Source organism: Copidosoma floridanum, unplaced genomic scaffold (genome assembly GCF_036245765.1).
Source record: "Copidosoma floridanum isolate Cflo_tuat_1 unplaced genomic scaffold, Cflo_Japanese_pri ptg000004l, whole genome shotgun sequence".
NCBI classification, from domain to species: domain Eukaryota; kingdom Metazoa; phylum Arthropoda; class Insecta; order Hymenoptera; family Encyrtidae; genus Copidosoma; species Copidosoma floridanum.
In genome coordinates, this window is record NW_028321881.1 from 7,410,865 (window position 1) to 7,438,693 (window position 27,829).

The 27,829-nt window shown below is 34.4% G+C and overlaps 1 protein-coding gene across 1 annotated transcript in view; it reads right to left on the reverse strand.

Annotated features, from left to right (window-relative positions):
• The window catches only part of Golgin104 (coiled-coil domain-containing protein 186), a 315,912-nt gene that overhangs the window by 39,431 nt on the left and 248,652 nt on the right, over positions 1 to 27,829 (reverse strand). The window contains exon 4 of the mRNA XM_089595915.1: positions 22,786 to 23,153. Within this exon, the coding sequence (XP_089452041.1) occupies positions 22,786 to 23,153 (368 nt within the window). The remainder of the gene's footprint in view (positions 1 to 22,785; positions 23,154 to 27,829) is intronic.

Sequence of the window (27,829 nt, forward strand, 5' to 3'; positions counted from 1 at the left end):
CGATTGCGTAATGTACAAGATTTGCTTTCTGAAAATGCCCGGCATCTTAAAAAGTGTATACCAAATTTTTACGAAGAGAGTCCTTCAACAAATATTGGTCGTCCTGCGAGTCAGAATACAAAAGATTTTATGGCATATGTTATACAGTACATAAAAAGTAATCAAAGTGAGTGTCAGTTTTCGATCAATTAAATTAAGGCAGATTTTACCGAAGATCCATTTTATAAATTTCCCGACATCACAACAATTAAAAATATATTAAACGCTCACTTTTCAAATGAAATAATATCCCATACTCTTAACAAAGATCTCATCAAGATCTAACTTGTTTGGATGAAATTCGGCCGACGCGTTGTAATAATGATCAATATGAAATGCCCGACTTGCAAAAAGAAAATCTTTTTCACGACGTACTGAAAATGTTGAAAGCTCTCTTAAGCATACTTATTAAGACGTATAAAGAGAAAAATGAAAGCAATCAGCTAAAGTATGATAAAAAAATTGCTACGTTGTTGCACTGTATCGTATCAGCTGTAAGGCCACGATCTTTTTCATCACCGATTCTTATGGGTTTATCATCTCTGATTATTAAAAAGTTCGCATCGAAACGACTGATTAATTCGCTATCGAATTTAGGATTGGTTGCTTCTTACAAAGAAGTTTTAAAATTTGAATCATCCATTATTAACAATCTAGCAAATCATACTTTGACGCCAGATTCATATATTCAGTTTGTTTTTGACAATGCAGACCATAATACGTGTACGATTGACGGTTGAAATACGTTTCACGCGATGGGTGGAATCTTGATAGCTACTCCATCATCAATCGTTGTTTCAAGAAAAACTATTGCTAAATTAAAAAACATTCCATTGTCTCAGGAGATCACTTACTTCTAGCAAAGTGCCAGCTTAAGTGCCAGCAAGGAATCTTAACATCGAAATTGAAGACCCCGAGGATGTCGAAGATTTTAAAGAGGCTTCTAAAATTTGATCTGTGATTGCTGAAGAAGAAGAATAACATCGACGATAAATAAATAAACGTAAACAGAATTTTATTTTTCGTTAAATTTTGTAAAATAGCGTGTACATACGTTTGAAAAAAGTACAACTAGTTGTAAAAAATAATAAAAATGGTACGAATAAATTAAAGTTTTAGTGTAATTACGTAATTTAAATATTTAAATCTAAATCATGACAGTACAAACCAGTTTTTGTTATAAAAAAAATAAAGAAAATCGAAAATTATAAAAAATTATTGAGAAAATCATGATTCAGAAAGACGTTTGTTCGGTTTTTCGCAATTTGAAGCAGTTTAACGATAAATAAACCACCAATTTATATAGAACATTTTAAAGTAGACATTTTAAAGATTAAAATGAACACTTATAGAACTTAAAATTACAAAAAAAACATCAAGACAATTGTTCGTAGAAAATAAGAGTGTTTTTTTAGAAAAACGTACATAACTCCGAAAGTAGTCATATTCTAAACTGCAAAAAAATTATGCTTATTTAAGATAAAAAAAGACACACTTTCACAAGTTTTTATGCAAATTAAATTATTTTCAAGCGAGAAAAAAATTAAACACTGAAAAATCGGTTTTTCGCCATTTTGACGATTCATTTGATTAAACATTACTGTTTTCAAATATTTTGTTGACATTACCTATTTTTCAATAGAAAATTCAAATAATACTAAAATCTAGATCCTGAATCATCTAAATAAATTTTTCTTGTGAAGAGACTTCCTTTATTCCATCTTGTACAACAAGATTAAGCCGTCTGCAAATGTTGTAAGTTTTCTTATTGAGCTACGATTACGAAGAAAAACAACAAACACACTGATGGTTTATCCAATCTTAGTTCAACTGGTTTAAATGATAGAAATCCGTAAAGTTATTTAAATTTGAATTTTGTTTCGAACAAAGTAGATTTTTTGTCCGCGAATGATTTACGATCCGTGTACAAGGACTGTTTGGGGCACAAAATTGTTTGTAAAAACGATAAAATTGGTTCGTCAGATGTGGTTAATGAAAAAGCAAAAGTTTTAAAAAGCAAAGTTTAGAAATTTTAATTAAAAAATAAATTGTATTTAATAAGGCCATCGATGAGTTGTACCGAAATCTTCACGTAATACCGTTTCATCCAAATTATATGAAGGTCATATGGCTATAGTTAAGATGAAAGCGCTCTGGTACGATCGTACAGGCGGTAGCCTGGGATTGACACAGACTTAAAAAACGTAAATAAAAGTTGTAAATTATCCTAACAAAATGGCGGCAATCCGTCAATTCCAACGTCTTGGAATGGTCAGATTTTCTAAATGTACATATTCATGTAGATTTTTCAGGATCGAATCAGAGCCTTATGTATTTTATCTTTACCAATGCTCATTCTAAGTGGAAAATTGTCAAAGAAATACGTGATATCACGGCGAAATCTACAACTTTGATGTTTAAGTAAAATTTTTAATCATCAAGCCTTACCGTTTCAATAGTTACAGAAAATGGTTCAGCTTTTATTTCTAATGAACTTTGCCAGTTTTTACGCTAGAATTATGTCACTTATCACGTAACTGTTCCATATTATCGTACGAGCAACAGCTCAGCAGAGAACGCAGTTTAAACATTTAAAAATTAATTTAATGTATTTTTTTTTAAGATGGTACTGAAAAACAAACAACCATAGACAGATGTCTTTTTAATCATTGATCGACTCCGCACATTACAACGGGATTATGCTAAAAATCAGCAGGTAATTTTTGAATGAATTCGATGTATTAAGACTAAATGTAGTAACTTCTACATCGAGTAAACAAAAAGCTCATGAAAAAATTATTGAGAAAATAGGGATATCAATTTTGGAATAGATGAAAATGTTATGGTAAAAATTATAAGGCATGGATGTTGTGTAAGAACTTAGGTGTTGAATTAAATAAATCCAGTCACTCATACGGTAAAACCATAGGATAATTTAATCTGGAAACAATATGTAGATCACTTCAAACCCTCACTCCTTGACTCAAAGGCTACGCCGTGTTAAAAAAAAGTGTGAAACTAAATCGTTCTTACTGTACTGGCTGAGGATGATTCTGTTGTGATTCATCAAGTCCAGTTATATTTCTATCCTAGAAAACTGTCGTAGTAAATTCTAAAGCGCTAACAAAAAATAGCAAAGAGAGTGTGTCGAAAAAGAGCAATCGCCGGATAATGTTGAACCACATTTTTCTTTAAGGGCAGAAGGATTGTAGTGTATGTAAGTATCGCCATGCAGCAGCACAGGGTGTGCTTGAAGGCTCCAAAAGTTTAAATCAAATCAATACAAAATCTGCAAACGAAGTAAGTTTCTGTGTTGTTTGTATATGAAAAATCAGTCGAGTTTAAAATTCTAGCTGCTTCCTTTCGCGAGTTATACGCACTTTTAGAGTTTGACATATTAAATGTGTGTCATTAAGCCTACGTAGAAAAGTTTCTCACGTAAAATCAGTTTTTGATTTAATAATCTTTGTTACCACTTTTAGCCAAGCCCAGGACCAACGACGGAGACGTAGTGGTTGAATGGTCCCATTTTCCTTTTTTTCAGATTTTTTCTATCTATGATTTTTAAATTTTTTTTATTTTTTAATTCTTTTTATAATTTTTTCTATTTTTTTCTATAACTTTCGGAATAAACTATATATTAAACGATAGATAATAGCAATTTGTAATTTTCAATCATACTTCGAAATATAGTATAAGTATAGATTATTTATAATTATAAATGTAGAAAAGAAAATCATATGACTACTTTCAACTGTTGTAATGAATATGATACGTGATGTATACTTAATACTTAGTGATGTGCCCAGAATTTCGAAAAAACACGATGTATGGATTCTCCACTTTGCTTCGACCAGTACCTTCATCCATTATTGTTTTCTATGTAATTAAAACTTTCTTTTACATAATTAAGAATTAGTTGAATATTCAGTACCTCAGAAAGCTCATCATTACTTATTGAAACCTTATCTAAATCGCTTATGTAAGCATTAAGTAAGTGTTCAACTTTTCCAGAGGTAAAACAACAATTAACTACTTTATTAATTGTTTTATAAGAATTGACAAAGGGTATCATTTTGAAAAGACCTACCTCTTCATACATTTCTGGATCTTCTAATTTATCAGTTTCTTTTAATAGCATTTTACATGCATTACTGTCAAATGCTCCATGATAACTAGCATCTCCATGACAATTTTCGAAATAAGGTTGAGCTTTTATGGACACATTAGAACTTTTTCTCTACCTACAAGAGTTATTATTCTGCGCCACAATAAGTGGTTTACAAATTCCTGTGAAACATGAAGCTTAATACATTGTTAGAAGACATAAACATTATTATCTACCTAGATAATAGGAAGATTAATTGTACTACGATATTCTTTACTATATTTTTTATTTTTACCTGTAAGACAGTACTTTTCAAAATTAGCTCGCAAATCTCCATAAGTTTTTCATCACCTAAAATTTTTCACTGTTTTTGTATCTATTGAACTCGTGGATGCAATAGAATCAGTACTATCTTCTGTAATCGATTCGCTTTTTAAAGTATTTAACGTGATGTATAGTTGATACTTTGTGACGTGCCCAGAATTTCAAAAAATCACGATGTATGGATTCTACGCTTTAGTCTGACCAGTACCTTTATCCATTGTTGTTTTCTACGTAAATAAAAAAATTTGGACAGGGATAGGCAGCGGTAGCAGTTTCTTGTCCATTAACACTGAGTAAGAGTTGAAAATCTGCCACAAATTTGAACAAAATATTATCTAGATCTGTTACGTCAACTAATAGCTTAAAATTGTCCTAAAATTCTTTCATTTTTGGAACGATGCATGACAATAATAATTTGTTAACGCAAGTAAGCTTACCTCGTTTACAAAGAGTTTACCACCTTTTAAGGATAATGATTTGTTTTCACATTCATATAAATCATTTGAGTTGAGCTCACTGTTTTTGGTGTCCTCAGGATTCGACTTGTAGAAAGATTTTTAAGAAGAATTGTCAAACTAATTTAAAAAAAACCTTAACCTTTGTTAGTCATAGCCTTGACAGTACAATTTTCTTCTAGTTATCTTTTCTCTATAACTGATTCAAGTGAATATTCAGCATTAGCATAGATAAGAGGCCGTTATTGTTTATTTAATGAGTTTTCACAGACTAAATTATAAAAGCTAACCTTATAAATATCTTTTAATTCATTTGATTTTTGTGACATATGATGATTATAATTTTGAGAAATCGATTTTCTACCTACATTACACCTAAAAAAGTTTGTAGTTTATTTTATCTGATTGTATGATGCCCCTATTTTCACTCGAACATCGTCCAAACTTTTTTCGCTAAAGGATAATGGTTTTTTCATACTTCAATACTACAATAGAACTAACGACCTGTTCTTTATTTTTATCAAATAGCCGTTCAACTAGTTTGAGTAAATTTCCTTTACGGCTCTTGCAATCATTGCTCATACCTTTTCCTGTTTCTTGAAAACATTGACTACAGAACTTAAATAACATTGCTAGTGATTTTTACTAGTCTTTTGCAGATGTTGTCTTTTTCAGTACTACTGTTCTGTTGTAATCAGGCATAATTTGTATTTGTCTATTGAATATATTTTTTTCAAAATCAAGAAGTATTAGATAACATTTTCACAAATACTTAAAGGATATTTTTATTTTGTAAATCAAAATTATTTGACACATACTTTTTTTATAAGATTTTCCGTTTTCTCATTTATCACTAATTTTTTCGACTCAACTTTACCAAAAACAATTTTTCTGCTACACGAAGTGCATATCTATTTCCTATTCTCTTTATAAGAACACTTAGTACCATGACTTATATTAAAGGCAGGATAAATATAAAATGATAATGATTTTTAGAAATTATCCTTCGTTAGATTGTTAATTTATTTACACTCGAACCTGTTGTACCGTACGCTGTTAGTAGTAGTTATCCTCTGGCGCTCTTAAGGTAAAGTACCCAGTAGTTGGACACTTTTGACAGTCGAAATTTTCTTTGCTGATTTATAAAAAACTAACAAGAAATGATGTTCAAAAAAGCATTGCATTAATTATTTTAAATTTTTACTTATTTATTAGGAGAATAAACAGGTATACATCAGGTTAATAAACAAATAAAAATTAATACTAAAGAAAAATCATCAAGATCCAGTATCTGGACACCAGTGTCCAGGTACTAGGACCAACATGAGACTTGGAACCAGTAGTTGGATACCCCATATTAATTAAATGGATAGGAGGTTAGAGTGGACGTAACTTCAAAATGCTTTCTCACATATCTCAACTACTCAATGATTATAATCCTTTTCACTACATGGTATATTTTTTGGTATCATTCAACTTTATTTTAGTTTTCAACAGTAACACTAACATGTTATATTCAGTAATAATCGATAATTTAAAGTGTTTTTTACTGTCCAAGTACCAGGTATAGGAAAAATCTTATGATATCGAATGGAAGCTATTATTGGACAGAGTTATTTGTATTTTTCGATGTGTTTAACTCTGATAAACTCAATAAAAATTATAATAATATACATGTTGCAAGGTAACTTTAGTTAGAAAATAACTTAAACGTTTTATGCCCAACTATATACATGTTTCGCATTTAAAACATATTTTTTTACGCAAAAACGAAAAAGAGTTTTAAAGATAAATTTTTTCATTAGGCATTATTGTGCATAGATGGATTAGAAATACATTTTTTTTCCTATTTGAAAACGTCTTCTATTCGAAAATGTTAATCATATTTGACTGTCCAACTACTGGTGCTATTCTTATTTCTGTCCAATTACTGGGTACTTTACCTTACACAATGTATTTTCAAAGTATTATCAAGCTTTGCATTCGCAGATTTTTAATCCATTTTATTTAAACTTTTGGCTTGGGAAATAACAAGTATCCGTACTGTAAAAAGCGTGCAAGCCTAAGTCACTTAGCATTCCAAGTTCAACTGTACGTGAATTCAGGCGCAGTTGCCTCACCTTGTAAATATAAATATATATAAATACATGTTATTGTAAGTAACAATAAACGAATCTTATAAGCCAGTGTGTTTGTTTCTTCACCATAATGGATCACACTTTGTTAATCTCAATTAAAGTTTACACTTTTTAAAAAATGTTTATGTATGTATAGTTTTATTCATAATGTGACTTTTAACGTTTCGTATTGCATATTTTTCCCACCCAGCTGTAGCTCGCTTTTTTTAAACTTCTGAATTAAGTTTTCTGACAGTGTTGCAACGGTTCACCTTTTGAAAGGTGGGTTGTGGGGTAAGGTTAGCTGCGCAATGAAACAGAATTACGGTGGACATATGAGTTGAAGATAGAAGCAACTAAATAAAACACTGAGTCAAAGGAAAATTTGATTAAATTCTCTAAATTTATTCAAACTGTCAAGCAATGAAAAAAAGAAAATATAAATCGCATTATAAAATCCAATGGCAAACAGTTATCACTGAAACTGATTATTCAACCAACTAAATCATTTTTTATGATCCCAAAAGAAAATAATATGAAAAACTTCATGTGTTTTAGCAAATAATGAACAGTTTGAAAATCAATAATTTTTTTAATTACTATAGATTAATAAAACGGAATCTTACACATAATTAAAAGAAAATCAAAAATCAGATTTAACAAAGTGATATTAAATAATTAAATCGCATTTAAAGAAAAAAAAGCCTGATATTTATGAAAGTAGCACTCGACACATGAAAAGCTTCGTGAAAATATGTTTTTTCTAGGGTAGGTGCTCTAAACGTCTAACATTCGAAATTTTAAAACAATTTTAAAACATTTTTCAACATCATAAATTTACAGCTCTAATATTAAAGTGTTGTCGTTTTATGTTAATGTAAAAAAATTTTAAATTTCACGTACTCATCGGGTAAGTGGATTGCAGTCAAACAAATTAATCAGAACATGGTGAATAGATTGTGGAATTAAGGACTCTTCTGTAGTATATAACAAAATACTGTTCTTTAAAATAGTTAATACCTAGAGCCACATTTTATGTTTCACCTCTAAAGTACACGTGTTTTCTTCATTTATCTTGACTATATAACTCTATTTAAATATTTATCTAATTTTCGCTGTAAGGAAATACTAGTAATCATGCCTAATAGAAATAAGATTAAGACATTTAAAACTACATTTTAAGAGATAATATACTACCACCATCCACTTCTGTTTTTAGAATTGATACAATAAGTAACATAAATGCAGTCAGAAAACGTATTTAAGGAATTTTTAAAAGAACGAGGTACAACATGTGGGAATGAAATACAATGAAAAATGTTAAAAGTAACATTATTATTACAAATATGCGCACAGAAATGTTAAAATAAAAATGTTGACTTAAACTGAGATTAAGACAGTGTAATCTATTATGGTAAAAGAATAAACTAGTGTGTTGAGAGGAGTAATCTATTACGTTAAAGGAACAAGCTAGTTCTTAGAGCGGACATTTACTGTAACTTATAATAGTAAATATATATATATATATATATATATATATATATATATATATATATATATATATATGAGTGTGTAAAGGACCATAATTCCTTAACAAAGGATTGGCGCGCGAAGCGTGCATAGGGGAGACCTACTAGTATATATACGCTTCGCGCGCCAACCCTCTGTTAAGGAATTATAGTCCTTTACATAGATAAAATACAAATAAGTTCAGTTGGGGTTGAAAAACATTATTTAAAAACTGTACTTGTTTTTCATAAAATTTTTATAACGAAATCAAGGGTGCTCAAAAAATAATTTTTCGTGGTTTTATAGGGCTTTGTAATATGGTTCGTAAAAGAGAGTCGTATTCATGAGGCTAAATTTCAACGGTTTCTGTCATTTTATAACTATGAAAAACTTTGGTACATAGTTATTTGATGTTGTTAACAAAAACAATTAATGGACCAGGAACCTTACACTTACTATTAAAAAATTTTCAACACCGTTTCATAAGACTTACTATATTAATAGAATTAGAGATCAATCATCATGTACTTTACTGTATGTTATTAGTATGCACTAAATCCATCTATTTGGCTTCTGGGCGCTATGAAAAAAGAGATGAACAAATTTTAAATTCTAATAAAACTTTTCCTAACGCAGTAAAAAATTTATTTTGAAAAGTAAGATTTTTTTTATAAAAAGTATGTACGAATGTTTTCTGGATGAAGAAGTAGCGCTAAAGGTCGTATTATATAGTCAAGTTATAAAAAATGATTTTGCGCACACCATGGAAGTGCATTGAAACATAAGAAAAGTCATATAGGAAGCAGTGAGGGGCAAGAAAAATTGTGTGGGGGAACAGTGGGGGCAGTGGGCGGGGCCGATCCAATATATATTGGGTTAAAATAACATAAAAATAAGGTGATTCTTCCCTTAACTTGAGGGGTAAGGTAGAGGGTCCTTTAGGAGAGGTGGGGGCGGTAGGGGATTATATGGAATGCCTCACACAGTCAAGTATATAATACAGGTAAATATACATGTGTACATTAGTGGGCCTTAGCCCCCTGCACGCTTCGGGCGCCAACCCCTCATACATAAGTTGTAATTTTCAGTATACAACTTTTGAAGGAAGATGCCCTTTTGCTTTTCATCATCTCTTTTATTACTGTTATATTGTTTTAATCATGATTATTATAAATGATAAGGTTGATTTTTGCCCCAAATTTGGTTTCCGTGAAAAAATTTGATAAAAATTCCTGAAGTAGCTATTAATAAAATAAGCCAATTTTACCTTAAATAGACAACCGCCACCCCTCTTAACTACGCTAAACCGCCCCTAGAAATGATGAAAATACCATCAGTTTTAGAAAAAAAATACCATCATTTCGTGAGAGTATTTTCTGAAAGTTTTTTGAAACAGAGGTTAGACCCAATTATTACTATGTTTTTGGGGTCAATGAAACCAAATATGACCACAAAAAATAATTTCAACTCACCATTGTCCAGCTAGCACCTCCTTAGCACCCTCTGGAAGGGGTCGGTCGAATTTTCAATTTTCATAAAAAATCGAGATGTACGTGTATTTCTATGTTCTTGGGGTCGCTGAAACCGAATATAACCATGAAAAAATATTTTAATTGACCATTGTCCAGCTAGCACCCCTTTAGCACCCCCTAGAAGGGGTCGAATTTTTAATTTTCATAAAAAATCGAGATCTATGTGAATTTCTATGTTTTTCGGGCTGCTGAAATTGAAATTGAACTTGACCATAAAAACTAATGTTGAATGTAACATTCAATGTCCTTACAATCATTAAAAAGAATATAGTAAGATTCGTATTGAAATTGTATCTCTGTATTGTGCTGATGCTCTCGAATCAAAGAGAAAGTTCAGATTTATCATGGGTTCAATATTTCAACCATTTAAAGTTAATTTGCTGTTTCTTGTACCTTTGTTATGAAAGTCAACGTAGGTTAACGTGATGAAAATTCAGTACTACTTTCGGCGTGACCCAGGAACAACGGCATGGACGTGGTAGATCTCTGTTTCTTTTGGGGTGCTCATTTAACGTGAGTCCCCTTGTCTCTCACGATTCGGGGTACTTGCTTTACGTGAGTCCCCTTGCCTCTCACGATTCGGGGTGCTTGTTTTACGTGAGTCTCCTTGCCTCTTACTTAAGTATATCTTTAATTTTTTCATTTTTTGTTCATACATTTTCTTCTTCTTCTTCATCCTCTTCCTCAGAAACTTCAAAGTCAGCTGCGTCGATCAAAAAATCAGGATAGTGGTCACTATGGTTTTGGGGAAAATGATTTAAGTGTCTATAATATTCTAAATACCAGAGAACGGACGCTATATGAGCACAACAACCTACTACTCTAGCTCTATCCTTGCACTGGTAGTACCAACCTTTAATGGAATTAAAGCTGTCTGTTTCATATTGAATCTAAAGTTAATATTGTTTTGAGGTTGGGTGCCAGGACTGCATAAGAATCCTCAAAATATCTTCTCCTTCTCTGTGCACCTGAAGCATGTAATTTCCATCCTCGTCAATATGTTCTCCGCTATAAGATTTTGCTTGCTTTAACTGATATAGACCCAATCGTTATTCTTTGGAGATCAATCATTGTCAATCGTGGAAAATCAACAAGTGACGTTACTTCTATATTTGCCCAAATCACCCTCTTTCTAGCCCAACCATTGTTATCAACGATTTTTTGTAATTTACTTATTTTTTTTACTCAACACAAGCATTCTCTCAGCAATAATCACACTATCATGACGTGTCTCCGAAACTCTCGGTGGTCTATAAGCATTGCAGTATGGTATTTGAGATTTTGGCATGACTTGATCCAACATTTTCGACTGTTTTATTAATCCGTTTATAGACTCAAAAACCCATCTTATAAGTCTCAATAGAATCGCAAAATTCTCTATCGAGGACCACTACATCATCAGGCCTAACTTATTCCAAAAGAGAAGACGGTCTCTGCCATTTCAAACTATTCAGTACGGCATCATTATTTTTTCCATCAGCAAAGTAAGGCCCATATAGTTCTCAAATATAGCCAGTTGTACTTACTAACATCATAGGCTTAACTAAAGGTCTACCCTTATAAACAAAGTAACTTCAACGTCGAAACATATAGTTACTCCTTATTTCAATGTTTATATATGTCCCATCAGCTATAACGATAGCCACGTCTTCACGATTTGCAAAGAAGTTCTTAGCTAAGCCCCTTGCATGATTTTCTATGAAGTATTCTCTACTGATGTGATCTAAGTCAATATGAAACGGGACAAACTTGTCCATGAGAGCTTTTTTTGCAGAGTCAGTAGCTTTACCTATATACCTTTACGGCATTTGAAAAAGTGTAGAAAGACTAAGTGCGAAAGACCAGTTCTAAGTTTTATTAACAGTATTCCAAGGCAAGTACGTGGACGTATATTACATGTATTTTGAATGGATCCTTTCACATAATCGGAGAGGTTATCAAAGTTTGGTACAGATATACCTGTTAATTTTATGTAGTCAGAATCGTTCATTGCACCAAGGATGTCAAAGTATAGTGATATTTTTTTAGCAAAATACCTAAGATCTTCAAGCAAAACACTGACCTCTGAGCTAGTCAAAGTTGTCGTATTTGAAACTGTTGGGGCTCAAAATTCTTCATCTTCTTTAATGACCTTATCTTGTAAATAGCTCTTACATAATCGCGGTCTACCTTGAATAATTATTTCACGGTTAATAAATATACGCAACCTTGCTTTAAGTGATACATCGCAAAGCTTACTTGCGGAGTGACAAATGAAGCAACAACTTTTGGATTTACTCATTCTTTTAAAAGGTAAAGTAATAATATGATTACTATCCATTTTTTCACTTGAAGTATTTGACTCTATAGAGGCCAAGTTTCCCACCAATCTAGAGCTGCGGTTGCTGGATGACGACGCCTGCGGGCCCGCTTTCCCACCCTGTCCAGCCACCGGTTCTGGGGTTCCGAATCTCTGTCTCGTGACACTTTTACGTGTGGTTGCCATGACGACACGATCACCGTAAACCAGGGGCTTTACCGGATAATGAGACCACTCTATTGCCCACCGTCACCACGTGGAGGTGCCCTGGTTGCAACCACATGTCAAAGGTCCAATTGATTTGAAATCTTAAGCCCCAAATACCTAGTAACAACTGTTTTGCAGATTTATGAAGTGTAACTTCTGAAGTAACGTATACAGCTTTTCGAAATAATGGGTGCAACCGTTGTTAACGACCCCAAAAACATAGAAATATACATACATCTCGATTTTTTATAAAAATTCAAAATTCGACCCCTTCCAGAGGGTGCTAGGAAGAAGCTTGCTAGACAATGGTCAGTTGAAATGTTTTTTCGTAATTAAAATTGGTTTCAGCGACCCCAGAAACGTAGAAATAATGGCGTCTAACCTCTATTTCAAAAAACTTTCACAAAATACTCTCACGAAGTGATGGTATTTTCTTTCTAAAACTTATGGTATTTTCATCTTTTCCAAGGGTGGTTTGGCGTAGTAAGGACGGGTGGCAGTTGTCTATTTAGGGTGAAATTGGCTTATTTTATTAAAAAGTACTTCAGAAATTTTTATCAAAATTTTTCACCAAAACCAAATTTGGGGCAAAAACCGGCCTTATCGACCCTCTTCCTTTGATCAGAAACGTTTTTTGAATTTTTTATTTTAGTTTATTACGTAAGATCTTGCTCACTTTACGAGTAAAGTGTAATTATGACGAGGAGGAAGGCTGTAGAAGTGAGATGGCTGTATATTCTAACGCGAGTTCACAACTGGGGATAAATAGACGACTCACACATTTGAAGCTCCTTATGTCCCTTTCGTACTTTCCTAAAAGCTAACTAATAGGAGAAACTGTGTGAGTCGTCCCTTCGATCGAGAACGACTCGGGGCGTGGGGGGTCTTTAGAGTGAACTATACTCGAGGTTCCACGGAGCCTTCTGTTGTCTCTCGAACTTCAAGGGCACCGGTAGCGGACCAATTATAAGGAAAATAAGGCCGAGTCAAAGAAAATCCTTTCTTTCGACGACATCTTGACCAGAGCATCTCGCTTCGTTTGTCTTCCTCCTCTGACTGGTAAGCGTGGATTCAACTTCGTGTCTCTACCAGTCGATTGATTACCTTTTGGCCTTCTGCCTACGTTTCTTTTGTAGAGTCAAATTGTAATTCACCGCAGAAAGCTTATAATTTGAGTTATTGATTACTGCTAAATTTGCTCTCCTTTGAAATCGGCAACCTTTTGTTCTTGCTACGCGGTTTTTTTCCTCGTTGATAGTTTGATTGTTTTGCGTTTTGCTTACTTCTCTCATTCCTTTTGTTTAAATCAGCCAGAAACTGACATCGTGTTAATTTGAATCAACCACTTGTAAATAGAACATCTTTAATTAAACCTTTTAATTTGATATTTAAGAACTCAAACGATTTGCTGTTATTCATTTAAAACAACCTTAACCCAAGCTCAGTAAGTAATCTGATTTTTTCTTGTTTGTTTGTAATCTTCGAATCGACCTGGAAATTTTTATTGAGAAACATCCATTTTTTTCTAATGGGCCTTTTTCGCATCGAGACTCGCTCCTACTCTCGTTAACTCACGCTATAGTTTTCGAGTTGAGCATTTCGTTGCGCAATTTGTTTGTTTCTAACATTTTGGTAGGAGAGCTGAAAAATTTTGGGCGATTACGGAGGTAAACATCAGGCCATTCTTCACGGCCGTATTCAGCTAAGGTCAAGGGCACTGACGTATGTGTTACGTCTGATCGTTCTGTTTGGCAACAACAGCAAGGATAAAGGAAAGACGAGGCAAGTGACGTCACGGCTTTTGTTCGATTCGCGGCTTCGTCTTGGTCGCCCCACTCATCATACATCGACAGCTCGCGTCTCTTCTTCGACGCTTTTCTTCGAGCGCGGTCGACCGAGCGGGGGGAGAGGATCGCGCAGCTAACTCAAGGTACGGTACACTTGCTTATTGCTTCATCTCTCGCTCTCTCTTTCTTTCTCTTCCGCTTCCAACATTATATACGCGGTCCTTTGAATCCGAAGCAAACGCGCGTAAGTTTAGAACTATCCTTATTGTTAGCGCTGCTTCTTTTCGTCGCCCCGTTTGTCCTACTATTCTCGACGGCGTGCGCCTATTCTTCGGCTTTTATCGCGGTCGAGCGAGCGGGGGGAAAGTCGGTGGCTACAATTAATTATTCAAGTGATAGTGATAGATATTTCATAGTTTTGTTCTTGAATTTTAAAATTACTTGTTTCCTTTTCATTTTTTCGTTTGTACTTTATTTTATAGTTTACGTCATTTGTTGTGTTAACGTGGTTTGTTAAAAGAAACCCAACATGAATAAGCTACTAAATGCTCAACTAAAGCTTTATAATAATATTAGGAATTTCTATGAAAACTCAACGGATAAAGTCGGTGAACAAAGGCAAACCCTTCTTCATTTTCAAACACGCCTAGGATTGTTAGAACTTTATTGGAGTAAATATCTCGATCATCACGATTCCTTACTAGAGTTTGAAAAAGAACTAAAAGGGCACGATTACTTGTCGAAAGATTACTATACGAACGCGGAGGATGCTTATACTTGTGCAAAGGTTAGGATATCGGAAAATATTAATAACCTCACACCTCCTGCCCCTCCTGCACCAAGACCTAATCCCGTACAGAGTTCCACCAGTGCGTCTGTTTCGTCACTAGCGCTCACGTTACCGACTTTTACGGGTAAACACGATGAGTGGGAGTCGTTCAAACAAAGGTTTTCTTTGATGGTAAAAAATAAGATTTCGCTATTAAACGTTGAAAAATTGCAACACCTTTTGAATGCCGTCCAAGGGCAAGCTGCTTTACGGCTTAAAGGTTTAGAAATAACCGAAGCAAATTTCGACGTTGCTTGGGAGAAATTAACGCGTCGGTACGATAATTCGCGTATCCGACTTTTTAATAATATAGAAAAATTAATTCAATTACCATCACTTCGGCATCGTAATGTTCAGGACCTTAATGATTTGGTAGACCGAACGGAAGAAGCAGTAAGAGCGTTAAGGAATTTAGAGTGTCCTATAAATCAAGTTGACTTTTGGCTAGTCCACTGTATCGTGAGAAAACTAGACCCCGTTTCTCGTGAAAGATGGGAGCTTACTTGAGAAAATCGTGACGTTTTTGCTACGTATGATGAGTTAAGCACTTTTTTGGAGCGAAGAATTCAATCGCTTCAACAATCACAAATTTCAACCGATCATTCAGATATCCGATCAGCCAACTCTTCGCGTTCGAATTCAAATTTTGCAAAGAACACTTCTGTTCATTCTTCGCAATCGGTCGAGACTGCATCCTTTGTCTCGTGCTTTCTGTGTAGTGGCAATCATTGGCTGGATAAATGTTACAAGTTCAAGAAAATGCCCCAATCGCAGCGATTACAGTTCTGCAAAAAAGAAAAACTTTGTCATAATTGCCTGCAGAATTCACACTTTGTAGATAAGTGTCCTGACGTTTAACGTTGTTTCACGTGTCAAAAGAAGCATCACACATTGCTGCACTATGACCGTTCGGGAACCAAGACTTCAAAGTCAAATCAGTCTCTCGCACCAAGCAAAGGTGTCAATACAAATTCTGTTGACCAAACTGATACTTCCCAAAGTGCCACGACAGCGCTATCAACCTTAACGGATCCTATATCGTCGCATTATGTTTCAACAAAGCGTATAATTCTTTTGGCTACTGCGCATATCATTCTACATGATTCGAATGGAAATTCTATTTTAGTCCGGGCTTTAATTGACCCCGCATCGGAGAGTTCATTCGTTTCATCTCGAGCAGCTAGTCAACTTTCGTTAAATTATAAAAGCGTAGCACTTTCGATTGCAGGAATGGGCGGTGTAGTAACGTCTAAGGCGAGGGCTGAAGTAATTATCGTGGCTTCATCAAACCATGATAATAAATGGAGTTTAAGCTTTTCAGCTCTAGTTCTAGACGATCTCACTAGATATCCTGTAAATAGAGAATTCGAATTTAGAGATTGGCCTCATTTGAAAGGACTACAATTCGCTGACCCACGATTCCATCAGCCTGATAAAATCGATTGTGTATTAGGCGCGGATGTATATGCGTCGATAATAAGAGACGGTATAAAGCGCGGGTCATTAGGAACTCCTGTAGCTCAGGAGTCTGCTTTCGGTTGGTTACTCACGGGTGCAGTTAGCGCAGATAAAACCAGCAAAGAAAATCAGTCAATACAAGTTCTTCACACCTATACCAAGCCTTCCATTTCAAACATTCTAACTAAAATTTAGGACTCGTATGACGCTATTAACACCCGATGAACAGTTCTGCGAAGAGCATTTTTGCAAAACGCATTCTCGTGACGAAAACGGTAGATGTATAGTTCGGTTGCCCTTTTCTAAACAACCTGCATTCTTCGGCTCACGAGACATTGCGTATGCTTGTCTTATACGATCAGAACGACGTTTACTGAAAAACGATACCATTATGTCAGCATACAATAATTTTATGCTTGATTATTTAGATTTAAAGCATATAGATCTCGTTCCCTCGGATCATCGTCAGCGTGCCAGTTACTATCTGCCCTATCACGCTGTGCTCAAGGCGGGTGATGTAGAAAAAATTCGTGTAGTCTTTAACGCATCACAGAAAGACTCAAACGGACTCTCGTTAAATGATGCACTTCTAGCTGGGCCCAAACTTCAAACCGATATTTCGATAATTTTAACACTGTGGCACTTTTACAGATACGCTTTTACAACAGATGTAAAGAAAATGTTCAGGCAGATCGGGGTGCATCCATGTGACACGGATTGGCAACGCATTCTTCGGCGTCCTGATACTACAAAGCCAATTCAAGATTACAGAACCACTACAGTAACTTACGGAACGGCGTGCGCTCCCTTCCTGGCGCTTAGGGTGATGAAACAATTGGCCGAAGATGGAAAGGAGACCTACCCCACTGCTGCCAATATCATTCGCAAAAAGCTTTATGTTGACGACTTTTTCACTGGAGCGGATGACATTACTGAGTCCATAGTTCGACGAGATCAACTAATAGCTCTTCTTGGTTCAGCCAGCATGCAGCTGGGTAAATGGGCTACAAATGAGCCAAGAATTTTGGAAAGAATTTCATCAAAGACACCAGCAGAGGTTGATATCAAATATGATGAGGTTGTATCGACTCTTGGATTGAAATGGAATCAAAAAACTGATTATTTTTCGTTTCAATCAACGGTAAAGGCCAATTCGGCCTTTGTTACTAAACGATCTATTTTGTCCGATATTGCACGCTTGTTTGACCCTTTAGGTTGGCTTGCTCCAATCATAATTACAGCTAAAGTGATTTTACAAGAACTTTGGCTACTCAAGCTCGATTGGGATACCCCGGTGACGGATCAGCTTCTTAATCGTTGGCTATGTTTCCGTGGGGAACTGAGCAACATTTCAATGATTTCAGTCCCACGATGGTTGGGGGTAAAACCCGATGCAAGTTGGCACCTTCACGGCTTCGCAGATGCCTCAAAGCAAGCTTATGCAGCTGTCATCATCGCTGTCACCCCAGGTGGAGAGTCAATGCTATTGCTGTCAAAGACTAAAGTATCACCGATCAGGGTAGAAACGTTGCCACGTCTAGAGCTTTGCGGCGCAGTTCTACTAGCACGACTTACCAAGCATTTTTTAACCGAATCGAGTCGTCAACCAAAAAGCATACACTTTTGGACTGATTTACAGGTTGTCCTTGAGTGGCTCAAAAATCATCCTTCTCGCTGGCCGACGTTCATCACAAACCGTACCAGCGAGATATTGTCATCTTTTCCATCATCTTTTCATCAGGCGGAGCTGGAAGTGCAAGCTTATTTCTGTGAAGAAGAGAAGCTTGCGGTCACCGCTCGTTCTACCACGAGCTTTGTTTGTTTGTCTGTTGGGTCAAAAACTTCAAATTTTTTGAAAATACTTCGTAGCTTGGCATATATAGTTCGCTGGCGATTGAATATTAAGAGACAACCAACTGACAAGCAGCGAGGTCAATTAACAGTTGTTGAGTTGAACTTAGCACGTCTATTTTGTTTTAGAGCCATACAACAAAGTCACTTTACAGAAGAAAAACGGACCTTGCTTGCTGGCAGCATACTTCATAAGCGCAGCTGTCTACGAAGGCTCAATCCGTTTATTTGCGAACAAGGGCTTTTAAGGGTTGGAGGGAGGCTTCATCACGCTCCGTTGTCCGAGGGTAAAAAGCACCCAATAATCCTGCCAGGAAGCTGCAAATTGGTCAAATAGTTGATACAGGAAACTCACATGTTCACGCTGCATGGAGGACCTCAGCTTATGATTTCCGTCCTCAATACTTCGTTTTGGATAACGCAAGGACTTCGCGCTGCTACCTCCGCATATCAAAATTGTGTAACATGTACTCATTATGCAGCAAAAGGCACCAAACAGATCATGGGCCAACTGCCTGCAGCAAGAGTGACACCTACACGACCTTTCGCCGCTACTGGTCTCGATTATGCAGGGCCAGTACCTGTACTTTTTTCAAAGGGTTGCGGCGCAAAATCAACGAAGGGCTACATAGCTATCTTTATCTGCATGATAACCAGGGCTATACACATCGAAATCGTGTCGGACTTATCATCAGAGGCTTTTTTGGCAGCTCTTGCTCGTTTTTGCGCTCGGCGAGGCACATGTTCAGTCATTTTTTCGGACAATGCGACTACATTCAAGGGCGCCTCATCTGAACTCGAAAGGTTATTTCAGCAATCTTCAAATTTTACTGTTGAAGTCAACGATCAACTCAGCACTAAAGGGATCAAGTGGTCTTTTATTCCACCTCAAGCCCCACATTTTGGAGGTCTCTGGGAGGCTGCTGTCCAAAGTTTTAAGCATCATTTTAGAAGAGTCGTTGGAGATACGACCTTAACCTTCGAGGAGCTGTCTACGTTGGCAGCCAAGATTGAGGCTTGCCTCAATTCACGGCCACTGTGCCCTTTGGCTAGTGATCGCCTTGCTCCGACGGCACTGACACCGGCTCATTTTTTGACGGGCTCGCCACTACTGTCTTACCCGGAGCCTTACTCGAACGACAATGCAGTACCGAAATATGTCAGTCGCTGGAGGTTGCTGAATCAGATGCGCAACTGCTTTTGGACACACTGGAAAAAAAAGGTTTTACACTAATTTCAGTTATTTAATAAATGGCAAACACCACAATTGAATCTTCAGGTTGGTGACATCGTGCTGCTCAAAGACGAACTCAGCCCACCAAGCAAATGGCCACTTGGCCTCATAGTCGACATTTATCCTGGGGACGATGGTCTTGTTCGCGTCGCCACAATGAAGACTGCCTCAGCAATTTTCAAGCGTCCAGTGGTCAAGCTTATCAAACTTCCAACGGAAGCCGATTTTGTAGATTGTCTATCAAGGGATAAAGAAATTGAGCTGCCAAGTAAAACTTAATCGTTGTATCAGCTACAGCAACAGCCTGTATTTATTTTTTTTTAGCATCGCGTTTAGCTTTCGTTAGTAGATTAGCTATACTCGATTTTTGTTTTCCTTTAAAAAATGTTTTTTTTTTTTTTGATACCTTTGATAGGTAAATTAATTCTTATTTTTTAAACTACAGGTTTCTTTTTTGTTACATCAGCATTATTCAACTAGTGTTCAAAACTGAATATTGTTTCTTTATTATTTTATTTTACACTTTTTTTTCTCACTCTTGAAATTCGTAACATTAGTTAACTCATTCAAGCAGATAAAAAGTTGTAAAAGTAATTTTTTGTTTGTTTTTGTTTTTCCACTATGTAATGCTGGCTTATTCCTTCAAAGCCAGTCTAGGATTAGCTACAATCGTACACTAAGCTGTTCTATATCGCAATTTCAAAATTTATTAACAAACTGTATTTTTTTAGAATTGGTTGACGCTATATTGCGTCAAAGTGGGTGGTATGTTCACTTTACGAGTAAAGTGTAATTATGACGAGGAGGAAGGCTGTAGAAGTGAGATGGCTGTATATTCTAACGCGAGTTCACAACTGGGGATAAATAGACGACTCACACATTTGAAGCTCCTTATGTCCCTTTCGTACTTTCCTAAAAGCTAACTAATAGGAGAGACTGTGTGAGTCGTCCCTTCGATCGAGAACGACTCGGGGCGTGGGGGGTCTTTAGAGTGACTACACTCGAGGTTCCACGGAGCCTTTTGTTGTCTCTTCCTTTAAACTTTAGCACTATAGAAAGTGCTTCCAGTTTGAGCCAGATAAACAAAGATGCTAGCAAAAAAGTAGGATTACTCGAAAAATGCAAGAAAATGAAAGAATAACTACCTTATTTGGGGGGGAGCAAAACCTCGCTCTAACTCTTACGACTATATAATGTAGGAAGATATATATATATATATATATACACATGTATTTATATCTTACTAATTAATGTACAAATATTAATTGGGTCAAAGTAATAGAGAAATAAGATAAATTTCCTATCAAGTCGTGGGTGAGGCTCTGCACAGGGGATTATTTGAAATGCTTCACACATTTAACTTTACAATACAGATTTATATGTATGTGTGTATATATACATATTTATATATATATATATTCATGGGTTGAATGTGACTTTAAAATAACAACAAGTTTTTATTTGGCTATGCATCTAAAAATAGAAACAATAGAAGAAGCTCGTTCACCACATTGCACTGGCATTTAGTCTTTCTTTATTCACTAAGCAATGTGATTTTTTTGGATTATTTCTCTAACAGCATATCGTACGGTGCGAGTTTTTTAGAAAACCTGTGTTGTATTTTTCTTTTATAAAATTTTATACTTCTTGAATTATATATAACCCCGGCTTACTAGAAAAATCTTAGTGAAACTCCGATTTCAATGATACCATTTTTATTGCTATCTTTTTTAACTACCCCTAATATCCACAGCGAATCTTTACCTATAATCAGTACACTGTTTCCTAGCAACAAAAATAATTATATTTTAAAAACGTAACCTTTATGAACGACATGCACATTGCCGGTGCCTAACAGCTGCATCACAGTACCTGTATAATTCTTAAACTGGTGCGAGGGAGATTTACTCTAAATAGTGAATCCTATTTTTCAAATAGAAATCTTTAGATGTTACTGAAATTGCCACGTCTGTATCAGTTGCAAATTCAACTATAACATTTGTAACATAAGGTCAGCATTAAAAATTGTTTATTATTAATATTTATGAAATTCAAAATTGAATACAAGTTATCGCTTGGATCATCGTTACTTTTACACGATACATTATTATGTACAAAATATTTTTTTCCTATGATACTCGGCTAGCTCTTTCTAAATTTAACATTGATGCGATTGATTTTACTCATGCAATGCAAGTGCCCCGTTTAGTATATACGACATACATACTCACAGTATCTATGATTTGACGCTGTAAGCTTTGTATGTTACCAACAAAAACACTTGATGCCTTATGCTTGCTGCTTTCACTTTCACTCAACTTCCTTTGAGATGCTTAGTGTTCTAAATCTCCTAGGCCTTTGTTTGATTTCTTCTGCAGCTTCGTTGACTTTAAAAGCTCATAGAATTTTTCACTGGCAGCATGGTGGCAGCGTCATGAGTCGCTACGTAGTCTCAGCGATAACTACGTAGCAACATTAAAGTGGCAATTCCTCGTTCCGAATGTAATATGTAGAGGTAAAGGAATAAACAAGGTACTTAGTTTGAGGTACACATTTATTGTTAGTTATGTAAGCAAACATTGTTTGCTTGTTACAGTGCCAACGCTCGCTCTTGCCACAGCATGGCGCTATTTACATTTGCTACATAAAAAATAAGAAATAAATTCCAATTCTTTATTTTATTATAAAAAACGACCAAAAAATAAATTTTGTTTTGTTTACTGTTTACTATAATTTCTTGTCATAAATCCAGAAATGAAGGGGAGTGCAAAAAATGTAGTCTTACTCGGGAAAAAGGAATCAAGAGGCTTTGATATGAAAATTCAACGATACTTAAAAATAATGAGTTAAAGACTGAATAATAACGCCACAAAAGTACTTCGTTAATCACATAAGAATAGAAACAAAAACGTAGAAAAAGTTAACTGAAGTTCATAAATGACTATTTATAATTATGGTAAAAGTTTTTTTCCTCTGTTACGGATGTTCATTATTTTCTACAGCTATAAGATATTTTCTAAAAGTACTATCACTTACCTCTTTAACTTTTCCCTTAATACATCTATATGAGTTATCTGACTTTTGGAACATTGAACTTCTTTTTTTTCTTCTTGCAATCGAGAGTTGGTGATCATGAGGTTTAATTCACAGCATTCCTTTTTAAGAGGGTCACATCGTGAATCAATAAAATCATTTTCAAAGTTGGTATTTAAATTTGAATTATGAATTTTTTGGTACAGCTCACAATCTTTTGAACTATTACGCTCATAATTTTGACATTCTAGTTGTTTACCATGATGATAAATATGGTTGTTAACGAATTCATTATTTGGTTTAATAACACCAACAATATTGTTTTGAGTATTTAAATCAGTACCATGCTTTGTGAGATTGGAGATTCTAACCTATTGTTGTTGAGGATCAAAAAAATGTAATTATTGTTCGGTTGACTTAATAAAAATCTGAGTATTACATTTGAATAACATTAAAAATTAAAATTATTGTAAATAAATAATTTTTATGAATAAAAATGTTTTGCGAATATTTTTAAACAGTGATAATAATCTTTTAAAAGCCTAATTGGATTAGGTTTGAGTACGCCAGCTACGTGTTACACATTTATTTATCTTTTTTCATGTCCCTATGATCGAATCTATTACAGATTATACGAGCAAACTCGTTAACCTGGTAGAAAAGTCTTATGCAGTGTGTAAGCTTGCACTTAATCTTTTTTTTTAACGATATGAAATTTTCCTCTACCACGGGGCAACTGACGCTAATACAAAAAGTGCACACATCTTGTAGCAACTCAGGTGTTTCAAAATCTGCATTTGAACCTTCTCAGTGCAAGCGTGCAGCCTAGTTATTCATATTCTTAATGGTTGCTATAAAATCTTACGACACATTTAAATTAGTTAGAACTTTTGTAACTCTTTAAAACTGGTTGTGTATTTTTTCAGTTATTTTTACACGTAGTAATTATAATAAAAATATTAAAATTGCAACTAATCACAGTTTGGATTGGTCATTCATCAAATGTCGATCTCTATTAAGTTCCAAAAATGCGTTTGCACTATTTGATGTTAATTAAAACATATCAAGTAGATTTTATGTATGTTCATCATAAGTTTGCTAATAAAATGGCAAAAAAATCACTAAATAATCAATTTCTTTTGCATTATAAATAAGGTTCACAAAGTGATTCTAAGAAAAATATCTAATTTACTTTTAGGGGCAGTCTGGAGATAGTTACAGTTTCTTACATTATCGACAAGGTTACGTTGATTTTACAGCTTTATAACGTTATTTATTAAACCAGCTATTTTATCAAAAAAAAAAAAAAAAAAAAAAAAAGAGTAGACGCACATTTATGATACTTCAGAAAATACATCAAGCTCACTCTTGGCAAGATTGATCGAGAATTCAAGGTGAAAAGTGAAAAATCAGATGTTGGACTGATAAGGTGCCATATGATTTTTTATTTTTCTTTTATGTTTCAATATATCTCGAAAAAATTAAGCTGTATTTATTCCTCGTAGATAAAAGAATATGCATCTAATCTTATTTTTTCGAAAAATTATGTAGTCAATTACTGACAAAAATAACATCACCTAATGAAATTAGACATAACATATTACTTTGCATTAATCAGTTTCCTATTCTACCGATCAACAGATATTTTACTTAGCTTATAACAATCAAGTGATTTAAAATATTTGCATGTCAGAAAAATAGAGATGCACATTCCTGAACCTACTAGGAATAATTATTGTTTGATTTCAGCGAGATTCATTGAAATATGAAAAAGACAAGTGGAAAATCAGATTATACCTTTGTAATGTAACATCTAATTTTCTACTTTTTGCCTTGAATTCTCGATTAATTTTGCCGAGTGTGAGCTTAATTTGTTCTTTGAAATGTAAAAAATGTGCAACTGCTCTTATTTTTCGAAAAAGTAGCTAGCCGCTAAATAAATAATGTTATAGAGCTATACAATTCAAGTTACCTTATCGATAAGGTAGTAAACTTTAAATATCTTAGGACTGCCCTTAATTGAAAAGATTTTTAAGCGATAGTTGCAGTCAGTTTTAAAGTAATAATTAAAATATCAACAATAACAGTCATTTTACAAATATTTTTATCCATTGAACAGTAAAATAACTTTTTTAAAGTGTAAGTGAATCGTTACTCACGCTAAAAATTATTATATGTCTTGATGACGATTTTGAAGTTTAAATATGGGTACAATTATATGAACTTTATATTTCTCCATGATCATTAATTTTTGATCATACATGAGTATGAGTACACGCCTTGTTACATGGAAAACCTTGAGAAGATACTTATAAAATATACACATGATATTTATGTCTAACTGTATAAATAAATCATACGAGGGATGTGTCACATCGCAAGTTTTCACCTTGGGACATGAACTGATCACTTCCTCATCCACCCTTGGAGAAAGCTTCTTTATAATTTATTTTCTGCTCTTCACTTATAGTTCCTTTTTCTTCTGCTATGTCTCTATTATGGGTCCAGACGCCCACACGGACATGTAGCTATGCTATATCACACGTGAAATAACCATGGCCGCATGGCTGTATTCGTCAGGACTTTATTGTTACTCATATGCTCTGCATACTCAGAGTTATTTGATTAGTATTATGGTGTTAGCATTATTTGCGAGAATCTAAATTGTATGCTTATTATGTCGGTATGATTATTTCTTCTTTCCATGTCCCTTAAAATTATATTTGTGGACAACATTTCTTTATGTATATCTTAATTCCTTATTGATACATGTGTACGAAAAAACTGACTTATGCAAACTCTACCTTAGCAGAATCCGTAAGTTGACGGTCAATAGGGCCTACTTAGGCTGCTTCTCTAACCCACTGAGACCTTACGTTGACAGCGTCAGGGAACGTTTGGTAAACCCTGCAGATTGCTTCAATTGACGTACCCTAACCACCTTTCAATTTATGAATATAGATGTGCACATATGATTGTTCATCACGTGCAGTTACAAATATTTAACTTCAAGATGAATTAATTTTTATATAAATGATTATATAAATTAAACCTTTAAAATATTACTCACTGTTCAATGCAAGTCGACCACATGTACACATGATTTGCACATTAAATCTTAAGCACTTCAAAATAATTATCAAGTAATAAATACAAATTAACTGTCTACACAGCAGTTTACTTTCTTTTTATACAAAAATAAACTGACTTAGTTGAATGACACACAAATTTGACTTGATAGCAGACAGCTAAATAACAGTGTACGCACAGTTATATATGAAAATCTTGTGATTCAAGCATTGGCTTGGTAAAGTGTTGGTAATTTAGTTTAAGTTGTGTTTTTAAAAAGTTTTGAACGCAATTTCTTAGAGGAATAATAGTCGTTTGTAAAATCGATACTTTGAGGAACTTTATTAAGTCGACAACAAAGTTAAAGTTGATTGATTTTGTCTGTCTCTTGTTAAAAAGGGTACTTATTATTTATTTAAATAAGACTCAATGAGAAACAAATGTGACTTGTGTACCTGTGTAATTTTACGCTACAGTTTACACTGCAACTATAGCCAATATAACTGTTGTAACAATGAGACATTATATAACAATACATACACAAATAGATATTGCATTTTCTTAAAATTAAAATACACACTTCCTTTTACTTAAAACATTACTCGTGAGTGCTTATTTTTAATGTGCCTTGTTTTTCTCCCGGTGTATCGTGTACAAAAGTCGTCGTAAGAGGTGACGATAACGTTAACCGCAGCACCTAGTCCCAGCCATATCTTGACGGATAAGATCCACGTGTATTACACTACGAGGAGGTGTGGCCGAGGGTATCGGGACAACACAGGCCCGATCGAGGACGAAGCTTCCTCTTCGTCCATCCGCTTCGCAAGCACCCCATAACATGGTACATACATTCCGTAAAATAGGATAAAAGTAGATTGTGTAAGCTGCCAAAGTAGTGCCTTACGAACTACAGCCGCAACCAACTTTTATTTATGCTTGCGTACGTGCTTTTAAGATATATAATTATACTACTACAAACTTATGCAGACAGTTTGCGGCAAAAAAATGTTTAATTTGTTTCATAATATTTTATTTGAAAACGTTTGACCACATTACCACCTGTAAACTGTACTTTTCTGTTTAATTAGTTATTTTGAACGGAACGAGACGAAAAAATCCCAGTTAAAAAGCTTCCTAGTAGTTTTTTAACGGTCTCAGATTACATGGTTTGTTGAGTGGAGAAGGAAAGAGGGGGTGTTTGATTAAAAAATCATAAATTTTTTTTTACAAATTATTTGGAAATAACTGTAACACTGACAAAGTAAGATATAAAAATCATTTATTACAGTATTTGTAAAAAGTTATTTTTTCTTCAAATAGGCCTTCACTTTAATTTGAAAAAAATGGTGTTTTTAGCCCATATCTATCTAAAAATACTTGATTTCTGAACGAATTCTTTCATTTTATCCCACTGTGCGTCATGGCTACTATTATTTCAGAGGGGATTTAAAAGTGGATTACATAAGTAAACAAATAAAAAATGATTGAACTCACTGAACGGATAGGGATAAACGTGACAAACAAAATAAATTAACTCAAAAAAATGAACGATGAAATTTTAACGTAGCTAATAATTGTGTAAAACATTAATTATGTATAAGACGTAAGTGTTACTTTTAATCCAAGTGCTCATGAATCTAATTTTTTTTCCAAGATACTTAGAAATATATATTTTATAAATAAATTCTAGTTGTTTGTTCATATATTCAATCGTATTCAAGGATATAACATGTAAGAAAAATGTTTCGCTGATTCTTTACATACGGTACTTATTTTGAGATAGAATGTTAAGGGTTGGAACATGAGAGGTGAAGCTCTATTAATATATGTTTTTATACCATGTATTCAATATGTGGGGCACTATACATAATACCCTCCTTCCTGCATCGCCACTGCCCTCCATAAAATAAAAAAAATTTGTCTTAATTTTCCGCTACTTTGGCCCAATAACTCTCGAGTCGATTTTCCCTTGTTCTCC